At 39.7% G+C, this 26,966-nt stretch overlaps 1 protein-coding gene and 1 pseudogene across 1 annotated transcript in view; both read left to right on the forward strand.

Annotated features, from left to right (window-relative positions):
• The first annotated feature begins 1,521 nt into the window (after positions 1–1,521).
• The window catches only part of NUP133 (nucleoporin 133), a 93,785-nt gene continuing 68,340 nt past the window's right edge, over positions 1,522–26,966 (forward strand). The window contains exons 1-6 of the mRNA XM_060192026.1: positions 1,522–1,830; positions 5,106–5,224; positions 11,983–12,086; positions 14,236–14,343; positions 19,707–19,841; positions 21,210–21,380. Of these exons, the coding sequence (XP_060048009.1) occupies positions 1,652–1,830; positions 5,106–5,224; positions 11,983–12,086; positions 14,236–14,343; positions 19,707–19,841; positions 21,210–21,380 (816 nt within the window). The 5' untranslated portion in view covers positions 1,522–1,651. The remainder of the gene's footprint in view (positions 1,831–5,105; positions 5,225–11,982; positions 12,087–14,235; positions 14,344–19,706; positions 19,842–21,209; positions 21,381–26,966) is intronic.
• Positions 23,178–23,347, forward strand: LOC132539216 (U2 spliceosomal RNA; annotated as a pseudogene).

Consider the following 26,966-nt stretch of genomic DNA (forward strand, 5'->3'; position numbering starts at 1 on the left):
TTACAATCCCAAGAACAGCTTCTGATTTCCTTAGCTCACTTTGTTGGCAGTGTGGAGGGATGAGTGAATAAGACTACTGCCCCAGAGTGGCTCAACTGCACTGCATAGAATTTGTACGCTGAGGCCCTGGCTTCCATCTATACCTTATATAATGTCAAATCCAAGTGGAGCTCTTGTTTCTTTCTTCCATTAAATGCATCTTAAAGTATACAGAAGCAGGGAGATATAAATAGCCAAACTAAAACAATCAAACAAAAAACCTGAGACTAGAGGAGAAAGAAAGGAAAGAAGGTAAGGAGGAATGAAGGAAGGAAGAGAGAAAGAAAGAAAGAAAGAAAGAGAAAGAAAGAAAGTGAGAAAGAAAAAGAAAGAAAGGAAGAAAGAAGAAGGAAGGAAGGAAGGAAGGAAGGAAGGAAGGAAGGAAGGAGAGAAAACAGGGAAAGGCAGTTACTTGAACCAGGGCAGCTGCTATACAAATGCAAAATTACTAGCTACTCAGGGGCTATAATGTACTAGGATGCTACAGTGGAAATAAAGTAGAAAATAAGTTTAGGACAGTTTTTTTTTTTTTTTGCCTTGGGTAAAATCAGATGATAAGCCTGCACCAGGGAAGCGTAAGGAATTGGATTTTTGAGAACTGCACGTGCTGCAGTGATGCTCTGGTTCTCTCTCTCCATTAATGAATAATGAATACGTTAAAAAAAAAATCAGGAGGGTGTGGGGAGGTGACGCATTGGGTTGAGGGCACACATCACCATGCATAAGGACCGAGATTAGAGTTCAACTTCCGACCTGCAGGGGGACACTTCACTAGCAGTAAAGCAAGTCTACAAATGTCTGTCTTATCTCTCTCTCAACCTGCCCTCCACTCTCAATTTCTCTCAGTTCTATCAAATAAAATAGAAAGAAAAAAATGATTTCTAGGAGCAGTGTAGAATAACATTTGGTAGGTAGGAAAAGAAAAGGAAGAGAAAGAAAGAGACAGGATGGTAGAGGACCTAGTGGGGGTTGTATTGTTGTGTGGAAAACTGAGAAATGTTATGCATGTACAAACTATTGTATTTACTGTCGACTGTAAAATATTTACCCCCAAATAAAGAAATATAAAAAGAAAAAAAAAACAAGGGGGTAAGGATTTTTCTGTTGAGTCTGGGTCAAAGATTGTGCAGGTGGTGTCATGTCTGTAGAAGAGATTGTGCAGAGCTGAAGGGTAAAGCGATAAACCTAAATAACAAGTGGAACAGTAAGAAACCAGTTGTGAGCGGTGCAGTTTTTCTCTTTTTTTGTTTTCAGTTTGGTCCAGGGAACCAACTTTTCACTTTTGGGGAGCTCAACGAGAGCCCGATGACAGGGTCAAGGTCTAAATTGCCAACAGGCCAGCCTATCCACCGACTCTTGTATCTTCACTTTCGGTCTACCTACCTACACGCTTACGCAAAGATACCGCCTCCACCACGTCCTCCGATTCGGCGCTGTGCTTTGACATCATCATCCGGAGACGCCCAGCCCTCCAGACCGCGCTTCGCGCTCTGGCACTCAGTTTTGACGTCTTCACCGTGCGCGCCTCCTGAAAATTTAACCTCCGGGCGGTATCCCTGGTTTAGCGGCGAGGTCGGAAGCCCTGCGTTCATTGCCTTGGCTCTCTCCAGTCATGTTCCCGGCAGTCTCCTCTCCACGAACCCCGGGACCAGCGACCCGACGGGGTCCTCTGAGTGCAGTCGGGCCAGGCTCCACGCCCCGGGCGGCTGGCCGGAAGGGTTTGTCCCTGGGGTCTGCAGTCAGCTCCCCCGTGCTCTTCTCGCCGGCCCGGCGTAGCTCATTGAGCTCTCGGTAAGTCACAGACCCGAGGAAGGCCCGGCTAGGGGTAACTTCCTGGCCAAGACATGTTCATTGCCTTTGGCAGTGATTCCTTATTTTGACTTTGTAGCAGTGTTCATTGGAAAAGGCCTTTTCATGAATAATGAGGTAAATTTTGTTAACAAATGAATGGCTGGCACGACAGTCACATCATTTGTGAAATTATGCACCGCACCACCACTTATTTTATTATTTTAACTTTTGGACTAAAGAAAGAAGGTAAGATGTTTCTCAGTTTCCTCTGAATTAATCAAAGAAAGAATTTTCCCTGCAGGAACATTATACTTTTGGGTCCTGAGTTTAAAGGAGAAATGATTTCTAAAGAACTCACAGTTTTGATACTTTTTTTTTTTTTTTTTTTTTTTACCAGAGCACTGCTCAGCTGTGGCTTATGGCGGTGTGGGGAATTGAACCTGGGACTTGAGAGCCTCAGGCATGAATGTCTCTTTGCATAACCATTATGCTATACCCCCCCCCCCAGTTTTGATACCTTTTTTTTTTTTGTACGTTCTGAAAGTCAAAGAGCTGATCATAACTGTCAGCATTTTCTACTCCTTTTGGAAAAAGTCATAAAGAATAAAAGCTATACTTAAAAAAATTAAATTCTGGTGATCATTTAAAGCCCCCTCACCCCGTACCCTGTCAGGAAAGAAAACTTCATCATCCTATATGTACATCTCCTTACTTGGTTCTCATAAGAGATGAACGACTTTTATTTTTATTAGCACTGCTCAGCTATGGTTTATGGTGGTGCTAGGCATTGAACCTGGAACTTTTCATGCCTCAGACATGGGTGCCTTTTTGCATAACCACTATACTGTCTCCCTAACCAATAAATAACTTTATATTGGTAGCTTTACAATATATTTGAGGATGTTAAGGTGAGAAGGTAATATTTCTACTGTGGTATCTGCTATTCTAGGCTAGGGAACAATAGGTACTCCATTTAATTTCTTGATTGTACAGATCTGGCAGATTCTTATAATTCTGGGGATGACAGTTTAATGATTATCAAACTCAATGTTTGTAAAAATTTTTAACCACAATGTATGATAATTTTTTTTCATAAATGTAAATAGAAAATCTCTGAATGACCCACAGGTTGAAAACACTGATTTTTTTTTTTTTTTGCAGCTAAGGAAATAAAAGTAGATTTTTTAAAAAAATGTACTTTTATTTATTTACTATTGGATAGAGACAGAGAGAAATTGAGAGGGGAGAAGAGTTAGAGAGGTTGTGAAGCTTTCCCCCTGCAGGTGGGGACCAGGGGCTTGAATCTGGGTCATTGTGTACTGCTATGTGTGTGCTTAACCCAAGGCATCACCACCTGGCCCCCTCAAAGTTGTAGATTTTAAGTGAATAGATTATGCTAGTAATTGTCTAAAGCCAAAACTCCATTAATCCTACCAGTTTATAATGAAAAACATATTTACTTACACAGAATATATGCATATTTTTTAAGGTTATTTATTTATTGAGTGAGAGAATCTGTGTACCATTTTGGCATGTGTAGTGCTCAGGGATTGATGTCATTACCTCATGGTTAATAGTCTAACATTTTATATACTGCACTACCTCCTGGGTCACATCATAGTTTTAAATTTATTTTTAATGTTTTATTTACTTTTATATTTAAATTTATTTTTATTAGTGATTTAATACTGATTTATAAAAATTTCAAAATAAGGGGAGTACAGTTCCACACCGTTCCCACCACGGAGTTCTGTGTCCCCATTCCTTCTATTGGGACTTTGGGTTCTCTCAAGGTCACAGGTATGAGTTGACTATTATAACTATCTTATCTGTCCATCTGTTTATCTAGCTAACTATCTTTATAGCTGTATTTTTACCCATTTTTTTTTTCTATGATCCTGTCTTCCTTTCTTAGTCACACCTACACTTTTTACTGCTTTTGAATGTCTTTCCTTCTTTTTTCCCTCTTCTCTCTGGATCCTGATGGAGTTGGGGTTCAGAGCCCTCTAGTCATCTTCCTCTAACATTTTCCCCCACTTTGGAAGTATGGACCAAATTTCTTTTTTGGGGTGCAGAAAGTGGGAGTTCTGGCTTATATATATTTACTTTTATTTTAATAAGGATACAGAGAAAGGGAGGGGGTAGGGGGCTGGAGAGACAGCATAATGGTTATGCAAAAGACTTCCATGACTGAGGCTCTGAAATCCCAAGTTTAATCAACAGTACCACCATAAGCCAGAGCTGAGTAGTGCTCTGATGTCTCTTCTCTCTCTTTCTCCACCCATATGTATCTCTCAGTAAACTTAAAAAAAAAAAAATATATATATATATATATATATATATATATATATATTAAAGTGATAGAAACACACACTAGAAACACTGCTCAGCTCTGGCTTGTGGTGGGGATTGGATCTGGGACCTCACAGCCTCAGGCATGAGAACCTTACATAACTATTATACTATCACACCAGCCCTCAAATCATAGTTGTTTTTTTAAGCTCCTGTTCCTTTTTGCTTATTAAAGCTCTTTTAAAATTATCTTTTATTTATTTATTTGGTAGAGATAGTCAGAAATTGAGAGGAAGGGGGTGGTAGAAAGGGAGAGTGACAGAGTCACCTGCAGCATTGCTTCACCACTCACAAAGCTTTCCCCCTGCAAGTGGGAAGCAGGGGCTTGAACTTGGGTCCTTGTACTTTTTAAAATTTTTTATTATCTTATCGCACCAAAGTAAAAGACTCTGGGGTGGGTGGGTGGGGAGAATCTGTATACAGGTCCATGAAGGATGATAAATGACATAGTGGGGGTTGTATTGCTAAATGGGAAACTGGGGAATGTTATGCATGTACAAACTATTGTATTTACTGTTGGATGTAAAACGTTAATTCCCCAATAAAGAAATAAATTTAAAAAATTAAAAAAAATTATTATCGTAATTTATTTATTGGATAGACAGTCAGAAATCAAGAGGGCAGGGGTGCTAGAGAGGGAGAGAGACAGAGCAATACCTGCAACACTGCTTCACCACCCTCAAAGCTTTTCCTGCAGGTGCGAACCAGGGCCTCCAACCTTGGTCCTTGTGCACTGTAACATGAACATTAAACCAGGTAAGCCACCACGGAGCCCCTCTCATTAAAACTCTTTATTGTGCAAACATAAAAAATTAAGAAAATGCAAAGTTTTAAGTAATAAGTGAAGTAACATTGCCTCTCTTTTCTTTTTTTCTTTTTCTTTTTTTTTCATTTTATTTCTTTATTGCCCCTCTTTTCTTTAGAGGAACACCAACACGAATATACCCACATCACTCTGTAACTGAGTCTATGAACTATGAGGTGAAAACATTTGGATCTTCTCTCCCTGTTAAAGTCATGGAAGCCCTAACGTTGTCTGAAGGTGAGTACCATTTTTTTTTCTTTTTGCCTCCAGGGTTATTGCTGGGGCTTGGTGCCTGCAATAAGAAACCACTGCTTCTGGCATCTTTTTTTCCGTTTTGTTGTTGTTGTTGGATAGGACAGAGAGACATTGAGAGAGGATGGGAAAACAAAGGGAAAGAGAAAGATAGACACCTCCAGACCTACTTCACCACTTGCGAAGTGACCTCTTGCAGGTGGGGAGCCAGTGGCTTGAACCGGGATCCTTGTGCAGGTCTTTGCAGTTTGCACTGTGTGCGCTTAACTCAGTGCGCTAATGCCTGGCCCCTGTGAGTGCCATCTGTTATTTCTATTAGCAACTGAATATGAAAACTATGTCTAGCATGGAAATTAAATTTGTACTTTATTTTTTTTCTTTTAAGATTTTATGTATTCATGAAGAAGATATGAGAAAGAGAGAAAGAGAGAGGAAGGATCAGACACCATTCTGGTACATGTGGTGCTGGGGATTGAACTCAGGACCTCACACTTGAGAGTTCAATGTTTTATACACTTCACCACCTCCACGAGCACTAAAATTGTACTTTCTCTGGTGTATCTTCACTCACATGCAGAGAAACAGGTCACCTATTTGGCTTTTTGTTGTACTTGATAAGTATAATAACTTTGAGAAGCAGAATGACATCGTTTTAGCACAAATTATTTTTTAATGCTTGTAAATACTGCATATGTAAAAATCAGGCTTAATTTCAAAAGCTAAGTATGTTATATATGTTTTTCTTTTTCTTTCATTAGAGCATTGTTCAGCTTTGGTTTATATGGGAGATTGAACTTGGGACTTTGGAGCCTCAGGCATGAGAGTTTTTATTTTTTTTAATTTTTATTTTTTTGTTCTCAAGGATATAACACACTGAATTTTATTTACTTGTTTGTTGTTGGAAAGAGAACATTATATAATGCAATTATATAAACTGATACTAACATAGAACAAAAAGCAAACACAAAAAATGCTAAAAGAGTAAGAGAAGTTCTCCAATTTCCTCAAATTTCTATTTTCTACAATTCAGAATATAACAAAAAAAATCTACAAATTACCAATTTCACTCCCACAACCAAACAAGAAAGTTTTTTTTTTTTCCTTCTTAAGAACTTTCCTGTCTTTGGTCATAGGTTCCAGACATTATTTTAAAAATCACATTATCTTTCATATGATGAACACTAAACTTTAAGACTGAACTTTTTTTTTTTTGATGCTGAATCAAGCTCAGGCAGACATTTCTGTCATACTTAAGCAGAACTTTATTTATTTTTTCTTTTTTTTTTATTGGGGAATTAATGTTTTACATTCAACAGTAAGTACAATAGTTTGTACATGCATAACATTCCCCAGTTTCCCATATAACAATACAACCCCCGCTAGTTCCTCTGAATCCTTCTTGGACCTGTATTCTCCCCACCCACCCACCCACCCCAGAGTCTTTTACTTTGGTGCGGAGAGTCTTTTTATTTTTTTAATATAAATTAAAAAAAATTTTTTTAAAAATATTTTTATTTATTCCCTTTTGTTGCCTTTGTTGTGGTTATTGTTGTTGTTATTGATGTCGTTGTTGTTGGATAGAACAGAGAGAAATGGAGAGAGGAGGGGAAGACAGAGAAGGGGAGAGAAAGAGAGACATCTGCAGACCTGCTTCACTGCTTGTGAAGCGACTCCCCTGCAAGTGGGGGGCCGGGGCTCAAACCAGGATCCTTATGCTGGTGCTAGCGATTTGCGCCATGTGCGCTTATCCCGCTGCGCTACCGCCCGACTCCCTATAATTTTTTTTTTAATACTTATTTATTCCCTTTTGTTGCCCTTGAGAGTCTTTTTACATAACCATTCTGCTATATCTCCCCATCCAGTGACGCATTTTTTCTATGGAAAAATGCATCATGACTTTTCTGACAACTGAGTAATTTAGTAAATGTATCATATTTCCATATCATATCTTTGGGTCCCGTATAGCAGGGCTTGAATCCAGGTCCTTGCACATGTGCACTTAACCTGGTGTGCACCACTCAGTCCCTGAACATGCACTTCTTAACTATTAGTCCTTGGGAGCTATGGCTATAGTGTTCTTTCTTTCTTTAATTTTTTATTTCTGTATTGGGGGGTATAGTGTTTTTTCTAAGCTTCCATTAACCTCCATCCTGCTGTCATGCATTGGTTCTATTTTAAGTAAACACAGTATTCATTATACTTTTCATTTCCTCTCTAGAAATGAAGCTTATGTTGATTTAGACTTTTCTCCCCCTAATATGGCATCAGGGCTATGCATGGTACCATTTCTGGGCAGTCTCCCTGGGCCAACTTTTTCATTCTTTTATTTTAGAGAGAGTGAATGTGTGTGTGTGTGTAGAGATATAGAGTCAGACAAAAAGGAGAGACACCACAGCACTGTTCCACAATTCATGATATTTTTATGTGAAACCTGTCCTCTAATGAGGTGAGCTTTCTCTTGACCTCATATTTAAACTTTTTATCATACTCCTGATACATGTCTACCAGATGTGTTAATAATATACAACCCAGAGGAGAAAACCTCTTGAAATCAGGAAGTATGAATTGTAGAGGTGATTATGTGTTAATTCATGACTCATGGCTTAGCAGTAGAGGAACTGCTGGGTTCCTTCAGGAAAAGGAAACACCAAATAACATAGCTGCAATATTCACGATAGCCCAAGTGTGGAAGCAACCTAAATGCCCATCAGCAGATGACTGGATTAAAAGTTACAGATTGGGGGTTGGGTGTTAGTGCAGTGGGTTAAGCGCACATGGTGCGAAGCGTAATGATCCTTGTTGGAGTCCCTGGCTCCCCACCTGCAAGGTGTTGCCTCACAGGTGGTGAAGCAGGTCTGCAGGTGTCTATCTTTCTCACTCCCTCTCTGTCTTCCCCATCTCTCTCAACTTCTCTCTGTCTTGTCCAACTACAGCAACAGCAATAACAACAACAGTGATTAAAAAAATAATAAGGGCAACAAAAAAAGGGAAAAAAGTAGCCTCCAATAGAAATGGATTTGTGGTACAGGCACCAAGCCCCAGTAATAACCCTGGAGGCAAAAAAAAAAAAAAAAATACAGGTTATGAACTCTTTAGAATACTACTCTGCAGTTAAAAACTGTTATCTGGGCAGGTGAAATAGGTTTGAACCAGGTTTGAACCTGGCCCCCAACATATTGAAGGAAGCTTCAGTGCTATGATCTCTTTCACCATCTCTCTGCCTCTCTGTCTCTATCTAAAGATCATATGTCCTTTGGGTCAAAATTGGTAGAGCTGGAAATGATTATGCTTAATGAAGTAAGTAAAGAAGTGAAGGGAACTGAATGGTTTCACTTATGCAGAATCTAGAGACATGAAGTACATGAACTTACAAAACAAACAAAAAGGGTTTCTGGGGAGACAGCACAATAGTTATTCAAACTGCCTTTCATGCTAGAGGTTTTGAGCTTCCAGGTTCAATTTCTCGCACCACCATAAACCAGAGCTGAGTAGTGCTCTGTTAAAAAAACAGAAAAACAAACAAAATAGCAGCAGCCAAACTATAAGCCTTAAAATGAAAAGTATGATGGTTATCATTGGGAGAGTTAGGGGCACAGCATTTGGTGGTGAGTGTGGTGCAGAACTAGATCTTATAAACCACTGTTACATCACTAGGAAGGAAGAGAGAAAAGAAAGGAAGGAAGGCAGGAAAGAAAATACTGAACATGGGGAACGGGTGGTGGTGCAGCTCATTGAAAACGTGTTACAGTGCACAAGGACTCAGGTTCGAGCCCCCCAGTCCCCACCTGCAGGGGAAGCTTCATGAGTGGTGAAGCAGAGCTGCAGGTGTCTATGTCTCTCCCTCTCTATCTTCCCCTTCCCTCTTGATTTTTGATTGTCTCTATCCAATAATAAATAAAGATAATAAAAAAATCTAAAGAAAAAAGAAAATACTGAACATGTAATCTAATTCAACAAAAAGTCCACACTAGGACTAGGCATGATTTAATATTTTAGCCTGCACATTTTTGATGCTTTTTATTTTGCTATTCTGTCTTGCATTTAAACAGAGAACGAAGTCGTAAATTAAAGTTTCATAACTGTTAACACATTTACAGAGGTTTATCATATTCAAGGCAGCAGTATGCTAATTTAATTTTGTCATTTAATATGGAATGCCATTTTTAAAATTAAAAAAATAATCCCTTTTGTTGCCCTTGTTGTTTTGTTGTAGTGATTATTGATGCTGTTGTTGTTGGATAGGACAGAGAGAAATGGAGAGAGGAGGGGAAGACAGAAAGGGGGAGAGAAAGAGAGACACCTACAGGCCTGCTTCACCGCTTGTGAAGTGACTCCCCTGCAGGTAGGGAGCTGGGGGCTCAAACCGGGATCCTTACGTGGGTCCTTGAGCTTTGTGCCACCTGAGCTTAACCTGTAATTTTTTTATTATCTTTATTTATTTATTGGATAGAAGCAGCCAGAAATCAAGAGGGAAGGGGAGATAGAGAGGGGGAGAGACAGAGAGACACCTGTAGCCCTGCTTCACTCGCAAAGCTTTCCTCTGCATGTGGGCACCAGGTGCTCAAACCCAGGTCCTTGTACATTGTAACATATGTGCTCCACCAGGTACATCACCACCCGGCCCCAGAATCTCTCTCTTTTTTTTTTTTTTAAATCAGCACTTCTCAGCTTTGGTTTATGGTGGTATGAGGGATTGAACCTGGTACCTTAGAGTCTCAGGTATGAGAATCTGTTTGCATAACCATTATACTATCTCCCCCACCCCTCATTCTTTTATTTTTTTTATTATTTTCCCTTTTGTTGCCCTTGTTGTTTTTCATTGTAGTAGTTTTTTTTTTTTTTTGATAGACACCTGCAGACCTACTTCACCGCTTGTGAAGCAACTCCCCTGCAGGTGGGGAGCCAGGGCTCGAACCAGATCCTTATGCTGGTCCACGTGTGCTTAACCTGCTGCGCTACCACCCAACTCCCCCTGGCAGACTTTTTTTAAAAATTTTTTTTTAAATATTTATTTTATTTATTTATTCCCTTTTGTTGCCCTTGTTGTTTTATTGTTGTAGTTATTATTGTTGTTGTCATTGTTGGATAGGACAGAGAGAAATGGAGAGAGGGAGGGGAAGACAGAGAGGAGGAGAGAAAGATAGACACCTGCAGACCTGCTTCACTGCCTGTGAAGCGACTCCCCTGCAGGTGGGGAGCCAGGGTTCAAACCGGGATCCTTATGCCAGTCCTTGTGCTTTGCGCCACCTGTGCTTAGCCCGCTGCACTACAGCCCGACTCCCCATTGTAGTAGTTATTTATGTCATCTTTGTTAGATAGGACAGAGAAATGGAGAGAGGAGGGGAAGACAAAGGGGGGGAGATAAAGACAGACACCTGCAGACCTGCTTCACCGCCTGTGAAACGACTCCCCTGCAGGTGGGGAGCCGGGGGCTGGAACTGGTATCCTTACACCTGTCCTTGCACTTCGTGCCAAGTGCGCTTAATCCGTTTCACTACCGCCCGACTCCCTCTTTTATTTTTTAAAATTACTTCATTAAAGCAAAAAATTATACTCCCAGAGGAGGAGAAAAGTTAGGGGGAAGATGACTGCAGAGCTCTGAAACTCAATTCCATCAGGACCTAGACAGAGAAAAGGGGAAAAAAAAAAAAAAAAAAAGGGAAGACATTTGGAAGTAGTAATAGGTGCAGGTGTTTAAAATGGAAGAGACGGCAGTACTGTAGGAAAAATGGGGAAAAACAAGAGAAAACACTAAGCAGACCCTGGACTGGAGCTGGTGTATTGCACCAAAGTAAGACTCTGGGGTGGGTGATGGGGAGAGTACAGGTCCTGGAAAAGGATGACAGAGGACCTAGTGAAGGTTGTATTGTTATGTGGAAAACAGAAATGTTATTCATGTAAAAACTATTGTATTTCACTGGTGATTGTAAAACATTAATCTCCCAATAAAGGAAAAAAAATGTTTAAAAAAAATTTCCATAGATAATCATGGAAAGCTCAAATAAAATCAAATAAGACATGTAAAAAAAATGGGGGAAAATGTATAGATAGATAGACAGACAGATAGATAATTGTAGAAATAATAATCAATCCATTTGTGACCTTGGGAGAATCATTGCAGTTTCCAGTGTAAGGAATGGGGACACAGAACTATGGTGGTGGGAACTGTGTGGAATTGTACCCCTGTTATTTTGTAAATTTTTTTTTTTTTTGCCTCTAGGGTTATTACTGGGGCTCAGTGCCTGCACTAAGAATCCACTGCTCCGGGAGGCTATTTTTTCCCTTTTGTTAGCCCTGTTTATCGTTGTTGTCATTATTATTGTTGCTATTGCTGTTTTTGTTGGATAGGAAAGAGAGAAATTGAGAGAGGAGGGGGAGATGGGGGAGAGAAAGATAGACACTTGCAGACCTGCTTCACCTCTTGTGAAGCAACCCCCTGGAGGTGGGGAGCCAGGGGCTCTAACCAGGATCCTTACTTTGGTCCTCAAGCTTCACGCCATGTGCGCTTAACTTGCTGCCCTACCACCTGGCCCCCATTTTGTAAATGTGTAAGTCACTAATAAAAATAAAATTAAAAAAAATTATATTGCTTACTACAGATGAGAGAGTTTCTCATGACACAGAGAAAAGAGTACTAATCTGTTTCTGTGAGGACTGGGGACTTAACCTGGTAAACTATCTTGCTTGCTAATTAGTTTTTCTCCTGAATATTTAAGATTAATTATACTTCTCATTTTTTTCAGTCGATGATCAGTTGACTGTTCACATAGATGAAAGTGGATGGGCTTGTCTGATCTGCAAAGAGAAACTCATTGTTTGGAAGATCGGTTTGTCACCTGTTACTAAGGTAATAGCCCTTAAAACATGCCAGAGAGAGTTATCAATTAACTACTTCTTCTAGCGTTGTTTGCCTTTCTTCCGTAGCCAGTCAACAGCGTCAGGTTGAGCCTGATGTAAAGTTTCGAGACCTAATTAACTGAGAGGATAGTAATCTGAATGTATTCAAACTTTGTGGATTTGTTAAAAAAAATTTGGTAAAGAAACAATATGAGATACTAAGTGTGCATACATACTTTAGTTTATTTAATTTTTTTAATCTTTATTTATTTATTGGATAGATATGGCCAGAAATTGAGAGGGAAGAGGCTGATTGAGGGGGAGAGAGACAAACACCTGCAGCCCTGCTTCACCACATGTGAAGCTTTACCCCTGCAGGTGGGGACCAGGGACTTGAACCTGGATCCTTGTGCACTGTAACATGTTCACTTAACCAGGTGTGCCACCACCTGGCCCCAGCATACATATTTTTGTAGTGCAGAAAATATTTCTCACCTTCAATTTTTAAAAATGTATTTTGTTTACTACATATGAGACAGAAAGAGGGGGCAAGAGACAAATCAGACCACCACTCAGGTATGTTATGCTGGTGAGCAAGCCAGGTACATCAGGTGTACAAGTCCAGTGCTATAACAGTTAAACTATTTTCCTAGCTACATCCCTTTAATATAGTAAAGTAATATCCACATTGTATTTATTATAAAATTAAGATTGAATTTTCATGATTGTATACTAATCAGTTTACTTAATGAAATCTAAGACTAAATGCTCTGCACACAAGGTCATAAACAGAAGATAGGGTTGTGTTTCACTGAATATCCAGAAAGATATTTTATTAAGTAGGATATTATTAAGTAGGAGACAGTGATGTCAGTTTTTGTGACCTGGGAGCTGATGCATCAGATGAGATTGTGGCATTGCGTGAGCCAGAGCAGTGTTTTGGTTCTCTGTCTCATAAATACATATTTTTAGGAGCTGGGCTGTGGCACACCCATTTGAACACACATGCTACAATGCACAAGGACCTGGGTTCAAGTTCCCAGTCCTCATCTGTAGGGGGAAAGCTTCACAGATAGTGAAGCAGCACTACAGGTCATTCTCTCTTTTTAAAATTTTTCTCTTATTGGGAGTCGGGCTATAGTGTAGCAGGTTAAGCACACGTGGCGCAAAGTGCAAGGACTGGCGTAAGGATCCCAGTTCGAGCACCCGGCTCCCCACAGGCGGTGAAGCAGGTCTGCAGGTGTTTATCTTTCTCTCCCTCTCTCTGTCTTCCCCTCTCTCCATTTCTCTCTGTCCTATACAATAACAATAACATCAATAACAGTAATAACAATAACTACAACAACAATAAAAGGGCAGCAAAAGGGAAAATAAATAAAAATTAAACATTTTTCTCTATTATTATCTTAATTTTTTTATTGGATAGAGACAGTCATAAATCGAGGGGAAAGGGGTAATAGAGAGGATGAGAGACAGAGACACACCTGAAGTACTGCTTCACCACTTGTGAAGCTTTCCCCCTGCTGATGGGGACCGGGAGCTTGAACCTGGGTCCTTGTACACTGTAACGTGTGCTCAACTAGGTGTACCACCACCTGGCCCTTCTCTCTTTTTTTCTCTATCTCCTTTCCTCTCAATTTCTGTCTTTATCCAAAATAAGTAAATAAATAAAAATTTAAAAATGTATAATTTGTTTTAAAAATACTGAAAGTTGTTGAAAATCTTATTAGAGATATTGAAAATCTTAATTAAAGTAGAAAGAGTATTAGTAGAATGGTATTTCCAGCAATGAAGTTGGATGCATATTCTTTAATTTGATTTAATGTGAAATAATTTTACTGTCATTGAAGTCTATATTCTAGGTTTTTCAAAAAATATTTTAAAGATTTATTGACTGAGGGAGAATGAGAACCAGACCATCATTGACACATGTGATGCCAAAGATTGCACTCAGGAACATGTGCTTGAGAGTCCAACATCTTACCCACTGCTTTGCCTCCCAGGCACTATATTCTGTACTTTATGTGAGAGAGTCCAGAAGACCACTTTAGTATGTTATGTGGGCCATCAAACATGGGCTTCATGCATGCAAGTTCTGTCCTCTATCCTCAAAACCATCCTGCTGGTTGATAATATATTTGTTTGTTTTTCTTCTATAGTTATCTGTTTGCAAAGAACTTCAGCTGCCACCTAGTGATTTCCACTGGAGTGCTGACTTGGTAGCGCTATCTTATTCTGCTACCTCAGGTGAAGCACATTCTACTCAAGTAAGTTACTAAATGTTTTACTTTTTTTGGAGTGGGGCCAGGGAATATAGATTTATTTAGAAAAGACTCACTCACTAAAGTCCAAGTGTGGGCTTGATCTCAAAAAATGAGAAAAAAGTGTATTGCACCAAAGTAAAAGACTCTGGGGTCGGTGGGGGCGAGAGTACAGGTCCAAAAAAGGATGACATAGGACCTAGTGGGGGTTGTATTGATATGTGGAAAACTGAGAAATGTTATGTACAGACTATTGTATTTATTGTTGACTGTAAAACATTAACCCCCCAATAAAGAAATTAAAAAAAAAAAGAGTAAAAGCCTGACTTCAAGCTTTGTAGGGGGTAGAAAATACATTTAGTTAAAGAAAATAAAAAGATATAGAATAAGGACTTGATTGGAAAACTTAGTTAAAGGGGATAGTGCACCACTGAGCAATGAAGTAAATGCAGACAAGAAGTCTGCTGAAATATTTTTATCAAAATAAAAGAATTCTAAAGTTGGAAGAACCAATTTCAAATTTGAGACATAACTATAGTACTTCAGGGATTAAGATACTGTGGTATTTTGAGGAAATGATAACATAGGCCAATATAAACAGAATGTAGGGTTAACGACCTGCGCAATTCCATGAAAAATGATTCATGAAAGAAATTCATGAATACAATTGACTTCATCAAAAAACAAACAAAAAAAAAACAAACCTTGTGGATTGGCTAGATAGCTCTCTTGAGAGGGAGACTACTCTGTCATGTATATAATATAGATTCATTCCTGGCTCCCGCTATATTAGATGAAACTTTAGTGTCTTTCCCTTCTGTCTTTTGCATCTCTCTTTTTGCCTGCCTGAAAGAGTCAACTTGGGGTGGTGAAACCCAGTGATGACAAAAATAAATGAATAAGGAGGTCAGGCAGTAGTGCAGCAGGTTAAGCACACATGGTGCAAAGCTCAAGGATCGGTTTAAGGATCTTAGTTCGAGCCTCCAGCCCCCCACCTGCAGGGGGATTGCTTCACAGGCGGTGAAGCAGGTCAGCAGGTGTCATTCTTTCCTCTCTCTATTCCCCTCCTCTCTTGATTTCTCTCTGTCCTATCCAACAATAGCAATGACACCAATAAGAACAAGGGCAATAAAAAATGGGGAAAATGTCCTCTAGGACCAGTGGATTCGTAGTGCAGGCACTGAGCCCCAGCAGTAACCCTAGAGGCAATATATATAATAAAATAAATGAATAAGAGCTAAAAAAAAAAAAAGGAAAAAATGAGTAAGACTTGGGGGTTGGGTGGTGGGTGAGCACCACTTGGTTAAGCACACATACTAAGCACAAAGACCTGGGTTTGAATGCTTCATAAGCGGTGAAGCAGGTCTGCAGGTGTCTTATCTTTCTCTCCCCCTTTCTTTCTATTTTTTAAAAAATATTTATTTATTCCCTTTTGTTGCCCTTGTTGTTTTACTGTTGTAGTTGTTATTGATGTCATTGTTGTTGGATAGGACAGAGGAGGGGAGACAGAGATAGAGAGAGAAAGATAGATACCTGCAGACCTATTTCACTGCTTGTGAAGTGACCCCCCCCCAGCCCAGGGCACTGGGGGCTCAAACCGGGATGCTTACACAGGTCCTTGGCTTTGCGCCAAGTGCGCTTAACCCACTGCGCTACCTCCTGACTCCCTCTCTCCCCCTTTCTATTTCCCCCTTCCTTCTCAGTTTCTCTCTGTCCTGTCTCTGACCACCGGGAGTACCAGATTTTTGGTACATGCACAGAGCCTCTGGTGGAAAAAAAAAAAAAGAGTAAGACCTAACAAAATTTCCAGACACAAGACAAAGAACAAGCCACAGACTTGTAGAAAATATTTGTAGACTTATCTAATTTCCTAGTAACTTTCTTGTAAACTTACTTTTTTCCCCCTTTTTTATATTTATTTATTTATTCTCTTTTGTTGCCCTTGTTGTTTTATTGTTGTAGTTATTATTGTTTTCATCGTTATTGCATAGGACAGAGAGAAATGGAGAGAAGGGGAAGACAGAGAGGGGGAGAGAAAGATAAGACACCTGCAGACCTGCTTCACCGCTTATGAATTGACACCCCCGCAGGTGAGGAACCAGGGGTTCGAACCGGGATCCTTTCTCTGGTCCTTGCACTTTACGCCACATGCACTTAACCGTCTGTCCTACCGCCTGACTCTTTGTAAACTTACTTTTGACTTAAGTGGAACAGCTTGTAGGAAAACCAGCTCCTTGTTGTCTAGGAGATGGCTCAGTAGATAAAGCACTGAACTCTCAAGCATGAGGTCCTGAGTTCAAGCCACAGCAGCACATGTACCAGGGTGATAATCTGGTTCTTTCCCTCTCCTCCTATCTTTCTCATTAATAAACAGAATCTTTAAAAAAGAAAGAAAAAAGGGAGTCAGGCGGTAGCACAGTGGGTTAAGCACACATGGTGCAAAGCGCAAGGGCCAGCGTAAAGATCCCAGTTGGAGCCCCTGGCTCCCCACCAGCAGGTCGCTTCACAAGCAGTGAAGCAGGTCTGCAGGTGTGTCTATCTTTCTCTCCTCTTCTCTGTCTTCCCTTGCTCTCTCCATTTCTCTGTGTCCTATCCAGCAACAACAACAACAACAGCTATGACAACAACTACAACAAGCACAACAACAAGGGCAACAAATTGGGAAAAATAGCCTCCAGGAGCAGTGGATTTATAGTGCAGGCACCAGTGTGAACCCCAGCAATAACCCTGGAGGCAAAAAAAAAAAAAAAACAGCTCCTTGTCTAACATGTTTAATGTCAGCTAGCATTTTTTTCTTGACAATTGTCACAATAGTGTTAAACAAAACTATGTTATAGAGCACTTGTATCTAGAATACAGAACTTTCAAAGCTGAATAATGAAACACTTTAATTAAAAGATAGGATAATAAGATTTGAATAAAAACTTTTGTTTTTTTTACCAGAACACTGCTCAGCTCTGGTTTATGGTGATGCAGGGGATTGAACCTGGGACTTCGGAGCCTCAGGCATGAAAGTGTCTTTGCATAACCATTATGCTATCTACCCTGCCGCATAGACACTATTTTTTTAAAGTTATGTTATTTAATAATAATAAATAAAATTTCTATTTATTCTAATAAAAAAGGAGTTTGGAAGTTGTAAGAATCCATTTTAATATGTGCTGGGGGTTGAACCTGTGACCTATGAAGCCTTAGGCACTAAAGTCTGTTGTAGGGGCCAGGTGGTGGTGCACCTGGTTGAGCGTACATGTTACAGTGCACAAGGACCCAGGTTCACCTGCAGGGGGAAAGCTTTGCAAATGGTGAAACAGTGCTGCAGGTGTCTCTATCTCTCTTCCTGTCTATCTCCCCCTTCCCTTTTAATTTCTGTCTCTATAAATAAAGATAAACTTTAAAAATAAAATAAACTTTAAAAAATGTCTATTGTACAAACCACTGTTAACCTCTTTTTTTTCCCCTATTGTTGTGTGTTTTATTAGAGAAATAATGGCTTACAAGACAAGTTGTCATCATATGTTATTTAAAATTTTTTCTTATGGGGCCAGGCAGTGTTGCACCTGGTTAAGCACACACATTATAGTGCATAAAGACCCAGGTTCAAGCCCCTGGTCCCCACCTGCAGAGGGAAAGCTTCACAAGTGGTGAAGCAGGGCTACAGGTGTCTCTCTGTCTCTCTCCCTCTCTATCTCCTCCCCTTTTTAATTTCTGTTTCTATCCAATAATAAATATTTAAATTTTTTTCTTATTTTTTAAAGTAAGTTTTATTTACTTACATATATTTTTTATTATCTTTATTTACTGGATAGAGACAGCTAGAAATCAAGAGGGAAGGAGGAGACAGAGAGGGAGAGACACGTGCAGCACTGCTTCACCACTCACAAAACTTTCCCCCTGCAGGTGGGGACTGGGGGCTCAAACCTGGGTCCTTGCACATTGTAGCATGTACTCAGCCAGGTGCACTACCTGGCCCCCATTTATTTTTTATTTTATTTTTTTTATGGATTGGTTCTATAAGAGGCTTTCTACCAGAAAGCCATTCTGGCATGGCATATGGAGTGCCAGGGGTTAAACCTCATTCTTATTTGCAAGTTTTATGCTTTATCCAGTAAGCCAACTCTCTGGACACTTTAAAATAAAGTGCATAAGGTTGTCATGTATGCAAATAAAAACACTAGCCATTGGAGAGCATGTTAATTCTACCAGCTGAAATAACATGACACCCCTACTACATAAACAAAAAGAATTGATGCCACCAAGTGCTGGCAAGAATCTAGAGTAACCAGAACTCATATATTGGTGTTAGAAATGCTGTGGTACAGTGACTTGATTTTTATTTTTTCATAAACTTAGAATATATTTGCCACATGGCCAGAAATTGCCTTAGAAAAAAGCATATGTTCAAAATAAATAAATAACATGACACTTTATTTGTAGTGACAAAAGTTACTCTGCAGCAAGTGAATGTATAAACAAACTGGCTCATCCATAGAATAGGTACTGCTAATAAAAAGGACAATATGGGGAAACGTAAAGTGAAACTTGGATTGGATGTGGTGTATTACACCAAAGCACAGGACTCTGGGGAAGGTGGGAAAAGGATAGGATGAAAGGGCACTGGGACCTAGATTGGGGAAGCAAGTGTAATCTAGGTATCTAGACACCTGTCATGGGGAGATGAGGGGCTATACCAATGTGCCAACAACTGTACTCTAACCATTAACCCTCTAATAAAGTGTATTAAAAAGAAGGAATGGATTATTGATTCCTGCAACAACCTGAATGACTACCAAGAACATTATGTTAAGTGTTGTGAGCTAGTGCCAGAAAGTTATTCTGATTTCTTTAGTTTGACATTCTCAGAATGATAAAAAATAAATGATATAAATAAAATTAGCATGAGTATAGGAGGGGGGCAGGGGGTGAAAAGTGACTGTAAAGCAACAATATTAGGGAGTTGTGGAGATTACAGAGCTATTCTGAAAGAGCTATTCTGTATCCTAAGGTTTTTTGTGCATACAATTAAATGAGTCTATATATAGTGTATGTTAGAATTCATAGAACTGTACAACAAAGGGAGAAAGTCCCATTTTGCTCTATAACTTTTTTAAAATGGTGTGATTTATTTATTAATGAGAAAGATCTGGAGAGGAACAAGAACCAGAGTCTCACTCTGGCATATGTGATTGAACTCAGAACCTCATGCTTGAGAATCTAACACCATCCACTGTGTTGCTTCCTGTACTGCACTGTATAATTTTAAAAATAGGTTTTGTTAGTGAAATATAAAAATAAAATCCTTTTTATTAGTTCATAAGATTATTTTGGTGTCCCATCTGTTGTTATTATGAGTGTTAAAATCTTATTTCTAGGCTGTTGCTGTCATGGTTGCCACCAGAGAAGGATCCATCCGCTACTGGCCAAGTCTTGCTAGTGAAGACACTTATGCAGAGACTTTTGTAGATTTGGGTGGTGATAAGACTTACAGTTTCCTAACAGCAGTACAGGTAGGTATACATAGATACTCTTTTCTGATGAGGTTGGGTGTGTTCAGGATGGTATGGCTATAGACTGATACTTTTTTTTTCTATTTACTAAAAAGCTATGATTTACTTTGGAAGTAGAATTTGAATGACTAAAAGTGTGGGATTTTGAATAGACTAGAGAGGAATAGATCAAGAAGAGACAAGAATGCCATAGATTGATCCTAGGGTCTCAGGAGACCCCTCTCACAGAGCTCTGCTCATTTCTTTCAGAAATGTTTTATGAGAGTGAATAAAAGCTTACTAGACATTATGAAAAAGACTATCTGGGTTGTTATATTGCAACAAAGTAAAAGACTGAGGTGGGAGGGTTCAGGTCCTGGAATATGAAGGCAGAGGAGGACCTAGTGGGGGTTGAATTGTTACGTGGAAAACTGGGAAATGTTTCGCATGTACAAACTATTGTATTTACTGTTAACTGTAAACCATTAATCCCCCAATAAAGGGGGGGGAGGAAAAGACAGTCTGGGGGGGGCCAGATGGTGACACAACAGGTAGAGTTCAAATACTACCATCAGCAAGGGCCCCAAAATATGTTTGTTTTTTTTAAATTCATTTAGAATTTAAGGTACAAATAGCTTTTCTGTGATTGAAAACTTTTTTTTTTTTTTTTTAACCAAAGCACTGCTCAGCTCTGGCTTATGGTGGTGGAGGAGATTGAACCTGGGACTTGGGAGTCTATTTGCATAACCACTATATTATCTAACCCCACCCAGTTTTCTTTATCTTAATGTTACATGCTTTAATTAATTATTATTATTTAATTTTTATTTATAAAAAGGAAACCATAGGATAAGAGGTATACAACTCCACACAATTCCCACCACCAGAACTCCGTATGCCTTCCACTCCCCAGATAGCTTTCCTATTCTTTATCTCTCTGAGAATATGGACTCAGGGTCATTATGGGGTGCAGAAGGTGGAAGGTCTGGCTTCTGTAATTGCTTCCCCACTGAACATGGGCGTTGGCAGGTCGATCATTCTCTCAACCTATCTCTCATTCCCTAGTGGGTTTGGGTTCTGGAGAAGTGGGGCTCCAGGACACAGTGGCGGGGTCGTCTGCCCAGGGAGGTCCGGTTAGTATCATGTTAGCATCTGGAACCTGGTGGCTGAAAAAAGAATTAACATAGAGCCAAAAAAATTGTTGATTAAATTATTTTTTAAAAGGTTTATTTCTTAATGGGATGGAGAGAGAACTAGAGTATCACTCTGGCTGGTACATGGGATGTCAGGGGTTCAACTCAGGATCTCATGCTTTAAAGTCCTGCACCTTATCTGCTATACTACATCCCCCAATCCCCTTTAATGAAATAATTTCATATTTGTTCACAGGGAGGAAGTTTTATTTTGTCCTCATCCGGGAGCCAGCTGATTCGACTGATACCTGAAAATTTAGGAAAGATTAATCAACATTTCCTGCCTCAAGGGAATGGCATGCTTTCAGGAATTGGTAGGAGAGTGTCCTCTCTTTTGGGAATTTTATCTCCTAGTAGTGATCTCATGGTAAGTTGATAAAATAATCTTGTTTCTTGATGACATCAGGATCTTGGAAATTTCCTATAAATTTAGTATTATCTTCTGTATGGACAGTAGTATACCTTTGATTTTTTTTTTTTTTTAAACCAGAGCACTGATCAGCTGTGGTTTATGGTGGTGCAGTGGATTGAACCTGGAGAGTCTTGACAGTCTCTTTGTATAACCATTATGCTATCTACCCCTGCCCTCTTTGATTTTTTTCAGTGAAGTACTTTCATTTTAGTAATTAGTCATTTGTTGGTATGCATGAGACCCCTTCTGTTTCATTTGGTTTAAATCCCCCCTGCTTAACACTATTCTATTTACATAACCACTTCATTCTATTTATATAACCGCTGTTAACAAGCACCTCCCTCCAGGGCATTGGTTCAATCCCCACTGTTTCATGATATGTTTTTGCTCCACCCCCCCTCCTTGTCACACCCTGATCCTCTCCTTGTCACACTCTGATTGTCACCAGTCACTTTTCTCTCCACCCTCTCTATGTCACACCCTGTTTCCACCCTACTTGGCAAGTATATATAAAGACAGCATTGTGAGTTTTAGAGTACTGTACCTTGAATTTAGCTTAGCTCGTCTTAGATTGTGCTGCGTCCTGCATGAATAAAGAGATACTGCGTACAACCCAGACATGAGTCCCTGGTCGTCTGTTACCTGCCCGTGAAGCCAGCCCGGCGAAAACAACCTAACCCATCGAAAACAACAGTCATTGTTTTACAGTTCCATAGAATTTCAAGGGGAAGGGCCTGAGTGGTGGTGCACTTGTTTGAGCACACACATTACAGTGCACAAGGACCCAGGTTTGAGCCCCCAGTCCCCACCTGTTGGGGAAAAGCTTTGTGAGTGGTGAAGCACGTCTGTCTTTCTTACTCTCTATCTCTCCATTTCTGGCTGTTTCTATCCAATAAAAAAAGATTAAAAAAAAAAAAAAAACCTTTAAAAATTAAAAAAAAATTTCAGGAGTATAGTTTCACACTGTGTGTGTGTGTGTGTGTGTGTGTATAGACCTCAGTGTACCTACCATCAAAATTCTAGTATCATCTCACACTTTATATTTTCCTCTCACTCAATGTCTCTTTATTTCTAGTGACCACCAAACTTCTCAGTGAGTTTAAGAGTTGGCCTTGCTAGTTTTTGATAGTTTGTTTGCTTTATTTGCATTCTACTTATAAATGCAACCAACCATTAATTGTTCTTCAACATTAATTGTTTCTTACTCATTTCTCAGTGGAGCATTTTCATTTACTCATTTTATTTTTTGCAGTGCCAGGTAACAAACAGAACTTCATGCATGCTTGGTATTGCTGAGGTGCCCCCCCTCCCCAGTCCAAATCTTAATTCCATAATTTTAGAGACAGAGAGGGAGAAAGAAACACTAGTATATTACTTCACCATTCACAGGGTTCCCCCCAGTTTTTGTCATTGGTGATTCTGTCTTTCTTTTTTTAAAGTGATTTATTTGGATAGAGATAGAGACAATTTGAAAGAGGAGGGGGATGTAAGGGAGAAGAGAGAACCACCGGCAACACTGCTTCACCACTCGTGAAGCTTTTTCCTTACAGGGGGAGACCGGGGGCTTGAACCCAGATCCTTGTGCATTTTAACGTGTATGCTCTACGAGGTGAGCCACCACTTGGTCCTTCTAGGTGCTTTTTATGATGTTCCCAGGTAGTGCTGAAATTAAACCTAGACCCTCGTGTATTGAAGGCATGTGTTCTACTGCTTAGCTACCTTGAAATCTATTTGAAAAAAAGTTTCTAATGTATCACTTCTCGGCCTTTTGGCTAAGATCCAGTTGGTATCTGTTCTTAATCAGTTTAATATCTGATACGTCCTCTAACTGAGGACAATATGTTAAAAGGATTTTTGGAGCAGGGAGTTGGAATAGGGGATCAACCTGATATTGCACTACTTCCAGGAATAGTGTACCCTCAGCTCATTAAAAAAAAAATTCTAGGGGGTCGGGCGGTAGTGCAGCGGGTTAAGCACACATGGCGTGAAGCGTAAGGATCCCGGCTCGAGCCTGCGGGCTCCCCACCTACAGTGAGGTTGCTTCAAGGGTGGTGAAGCATGTCTACAGGTGTTTTGTCTTTCTCTCCACTCTCTCAGTCTCTCCTCTTCTCTCAGCTTGTTTCTGTCCTATCCAACAACAACAAAAACAATGACAACAGTAATGACAAGGGCAACAAAATGAGAAAAAAAATGGCCTCAGGAACAGTGTTTGTAGTGCAGGCACCAAGCCCCAGCAATAACCATGGAGGCAAAATTAATTCTAATGTCATTTCTTTATTTTATCATTATTTATTAATCAATGGGAAGGAAAGAGGACCAGAATTTCACTCTGGCACATAAAACAGTGAGGATCAAACCTAGGACCTTATTCCTAAGCTTCCAGTGCTTCACTTACTGTACCACCTTATAGGCTGCTAATTTTATTTTTTAGTGAAAGTTAGAAAAGCCAGATAGTTTTTTTTTTTTTTTTAAAGATACTAATATTTTTTTTTATTAATGAGAAAGATAGGAGGAGAGAGAGAGAAGGAACTGGATATCACTTTGGTACATGTATTGCCAGGGATTGAACTTAGGACCTCATGCTTGAGATTCCAATGCTCTATCCACTGCGCCACGTTCTAGACCACCAGAGAGTTTAATTTTATTATATTTGGTGCTGGCCATTGAACCTATGCCCTCATGCATGCTGGGCATGTACTCTGCCACTGAGCCCCTTCCAGGCAGCCTAAAACATTTTCATATGATGATCAAATGCATTCATGGTAACACTTTTGCACACCCTGTAAATTAATTTAACTAATTAATTTATTTACCTTACCGTCAGAATTATTGCTAGGGCTTGATGCCTGCACTACTACTTGGTGCCTGGCAGCCATTTTTTCTTTTCTTTTTTCTTTGTATTAGATAAGAAAGAGAAATAGTTAAATATTTTTAAATAATAAATCTTTAAAATTTTTACATCATATAGATTATATAGTCTTTAAAGTTATGTCAAATTGTAGATGTATTTAAGAGTTAATTTTGCTTTTTAGACTTAACCAAGTGTCTTTAATCAACTTTATCTGTGAATGACTCAAATCATAATCTGTCTGCTAGGTGCTTTGTGTAATCACAGTGCTCAGTAATGTAGAGAGCTTTCTTTTTAGTTTGCACATGAGGAAATGTCCTAAGTGAGGCTAATAAGTTGTTTGTGGAAGATTACAGAACTATCAGTAATAGTGATTCCAAGGTCTTTTATTTCATTTTTATTTTTTTAAGGATTTTATTTATTTACTAATGAGAAAGATAGGAGGAGAGAGAGAAAGAACCAGACACCACTCTGGTACGTCTGCTGCTAGAGTTGAACTCAGGAACTCATGCTTGAGAATCTAATGTTTTATCCACTACGCCACCTCCCAGATCACCCAATGTCTGTTTGTTTTTGTTTTTTAAAAAAATTATTTATTTTATTTATTCCCTTTTGTTGCCATTGTTGCTTTATTATTGTAATTATTATTGTTGTCTGTCTTCGTTGTTGGATAGGACAGAGAGAAATGGAGAGAGGAGGGGAAGACAGAGAGGAGGAGAGAGAGATAGACACCTGCAGACCTACTTCACCACTTGTGAAGCAACTCTCCTGCCGGTGGGGAGCCAGGGCTCGAACCTGGATCCTTCCACCGATCCTTGCGCTTTGTGCCACCTGCGCTTAAGCTGCTGCGCTACTGCCCGACTCCCCCAACATCTGTTTGTATTAGAAGCACATCTTCTTTTCTTTTTTCTTGTTAAATAGTTTGGGGAATATATTCTAGGTTTTTTTAAAAAAAATATTTATTCCCTTTTGTTGCCCTTTTCTTATTGATGTTGTTGTTGGATAGGACAGAGAGAAATGGAGAGAGGAGGGGGAGAGAAAGATGGACACCTGCTGACCTGCTTCACTGCCTGTGAAGGGACTCCTCTGCAGGTGGGGAGCCAGGGGCTCGAACCGTGATCCTTCCACCAGTCCTTGCGCTTTGCGCCACTTGCACTTAAGGCGCTGCACTACCGCCCGACTCCCCCAATGTCTGTTTGTATTAGAAGCACATCTTCTTTTCTTTTTTCTTTCTTTCTTTCTTTTTAATAGTTTGGGGAATGTATTCTAGTTTTTGTCTTTTAAATATTTATTTATTCCCTTTTGTTGCCCTTGTTTTTATTGATGTCGTCGTTGTTGGATAGGACAGAGAGAAATGGAGAGAGGAGGGGAAGACAGAGATGGGAAGAGAAAGATAGACACATGTAGACCTGCTTCCCCCTTGTGAAGTGACCCACCTGCAAGTGGGGAGCCAGGGGCTCAAACCGGGATCCTTACACCAGTCCTTTAACTTTGTGCCACCTGTACTTAACCCACTGTGCTACCTCCTGACTCCCAGTTTTTTTTTAATTATTTAATTATCTTTATTTATTTATTGGATAGAGATAGTCAGAAATGGAGAGGGTAGGGAGATAGACACCTGCAATCCTGCTTCACCACTCCTGAAGTTTCCCTTCTGCAGGTGGGTACCAGAGGCTTGAACCCAGGTCCTTGAGTATTGTGATATGTGCACTCAAACATGTGTGCCACTACCCAGCCCTTCCTTAAATAGTTTTTAAGCCTAGTACTTAACTTACGTAAAAGCAAATTCCTATTGTCTCCTTTGACTGCACAAAAACTTGGAAAGATTGTTTTTTATCTTATTGATGGCATTGTCACTTATTTAGTGACTCAGGTAATTATGAAACTTTGACCTCTTTTTTCCATCTCTCCTCTAGCACATTAGCATATGTACCAAGCACTGTAGCTTTGGTTTACATAATTTCTCACTTATATTTCCATCTTTTTGCTTTCATTGTTTTGCTTTAATCTACAACCTTGGTAAATTTTCTTTAAGTTCTTGGTACCATCTAATTTACTTATTACTGGTTCTCCTAGCCCATTTGCAACTAGTTTCATGTTTACAGGAGAAATAGGGATGATTAGAGTTTTAAGTCAAAATAATCATGCTTTCTCATCTTTAAAAAAAAAATTCTTCTGTACTTTGTAAGCAAGCGTATACTTAAGAGAAGCATATTTGGGAGTCGGGTTAAGCGCATGTGGCGTAAGGATTCCAATTCAAGCCCCCGGCTCCCCACCTGCCGGGGAGTTGCTTCACAAGCGGTGAAGCATGTCTGCAGGTGTCCCCCTCTCTGTCTTCTCCTCTCTCCATTTCTCTCTGTCCTATCTAACAGTGACGACATCAGTAACAACAACAATTAAAAAAAGGGCAACAAAAGGGAAAATAAATATAAAAAAATAAAAAAGAGAAGCATAGTCATGTGTAACTGCACATATCCCTGCTTTACATTCAAAAGGCATTGATAATATCACCCTGATGGGTTTTTCTCCCTCCCTTTTTCCCCCTCCCCCCTTTCTTCTTCCTTCCTTCTTTCCTCAGCTCTGGCCTTGAGAGTAGTGCCAGGGAATTGAAGCCAGGATCCCCTGTGCTTCAGGCATGAAGAGTCTGTTGTCTTACTGATAGTGCTATCTCCCTGGCCCTACTAATTTTTTTC

Source organism: Erinaceus europaeus, chromosome 6 (genome assembly GCF_950295315.1).
Source record: "Erinaceus europaeus chromosome 6, mEriEur2.1, whole genome shotgun sequence".
NCBI classification, from domain to species: domain Eukaryota; kingdom Metazoa; phylum Chordata; class Mammalia; order Eulipotyphla; family Erinaceidae; genus Erinaceus; species Erinaceus europaeus.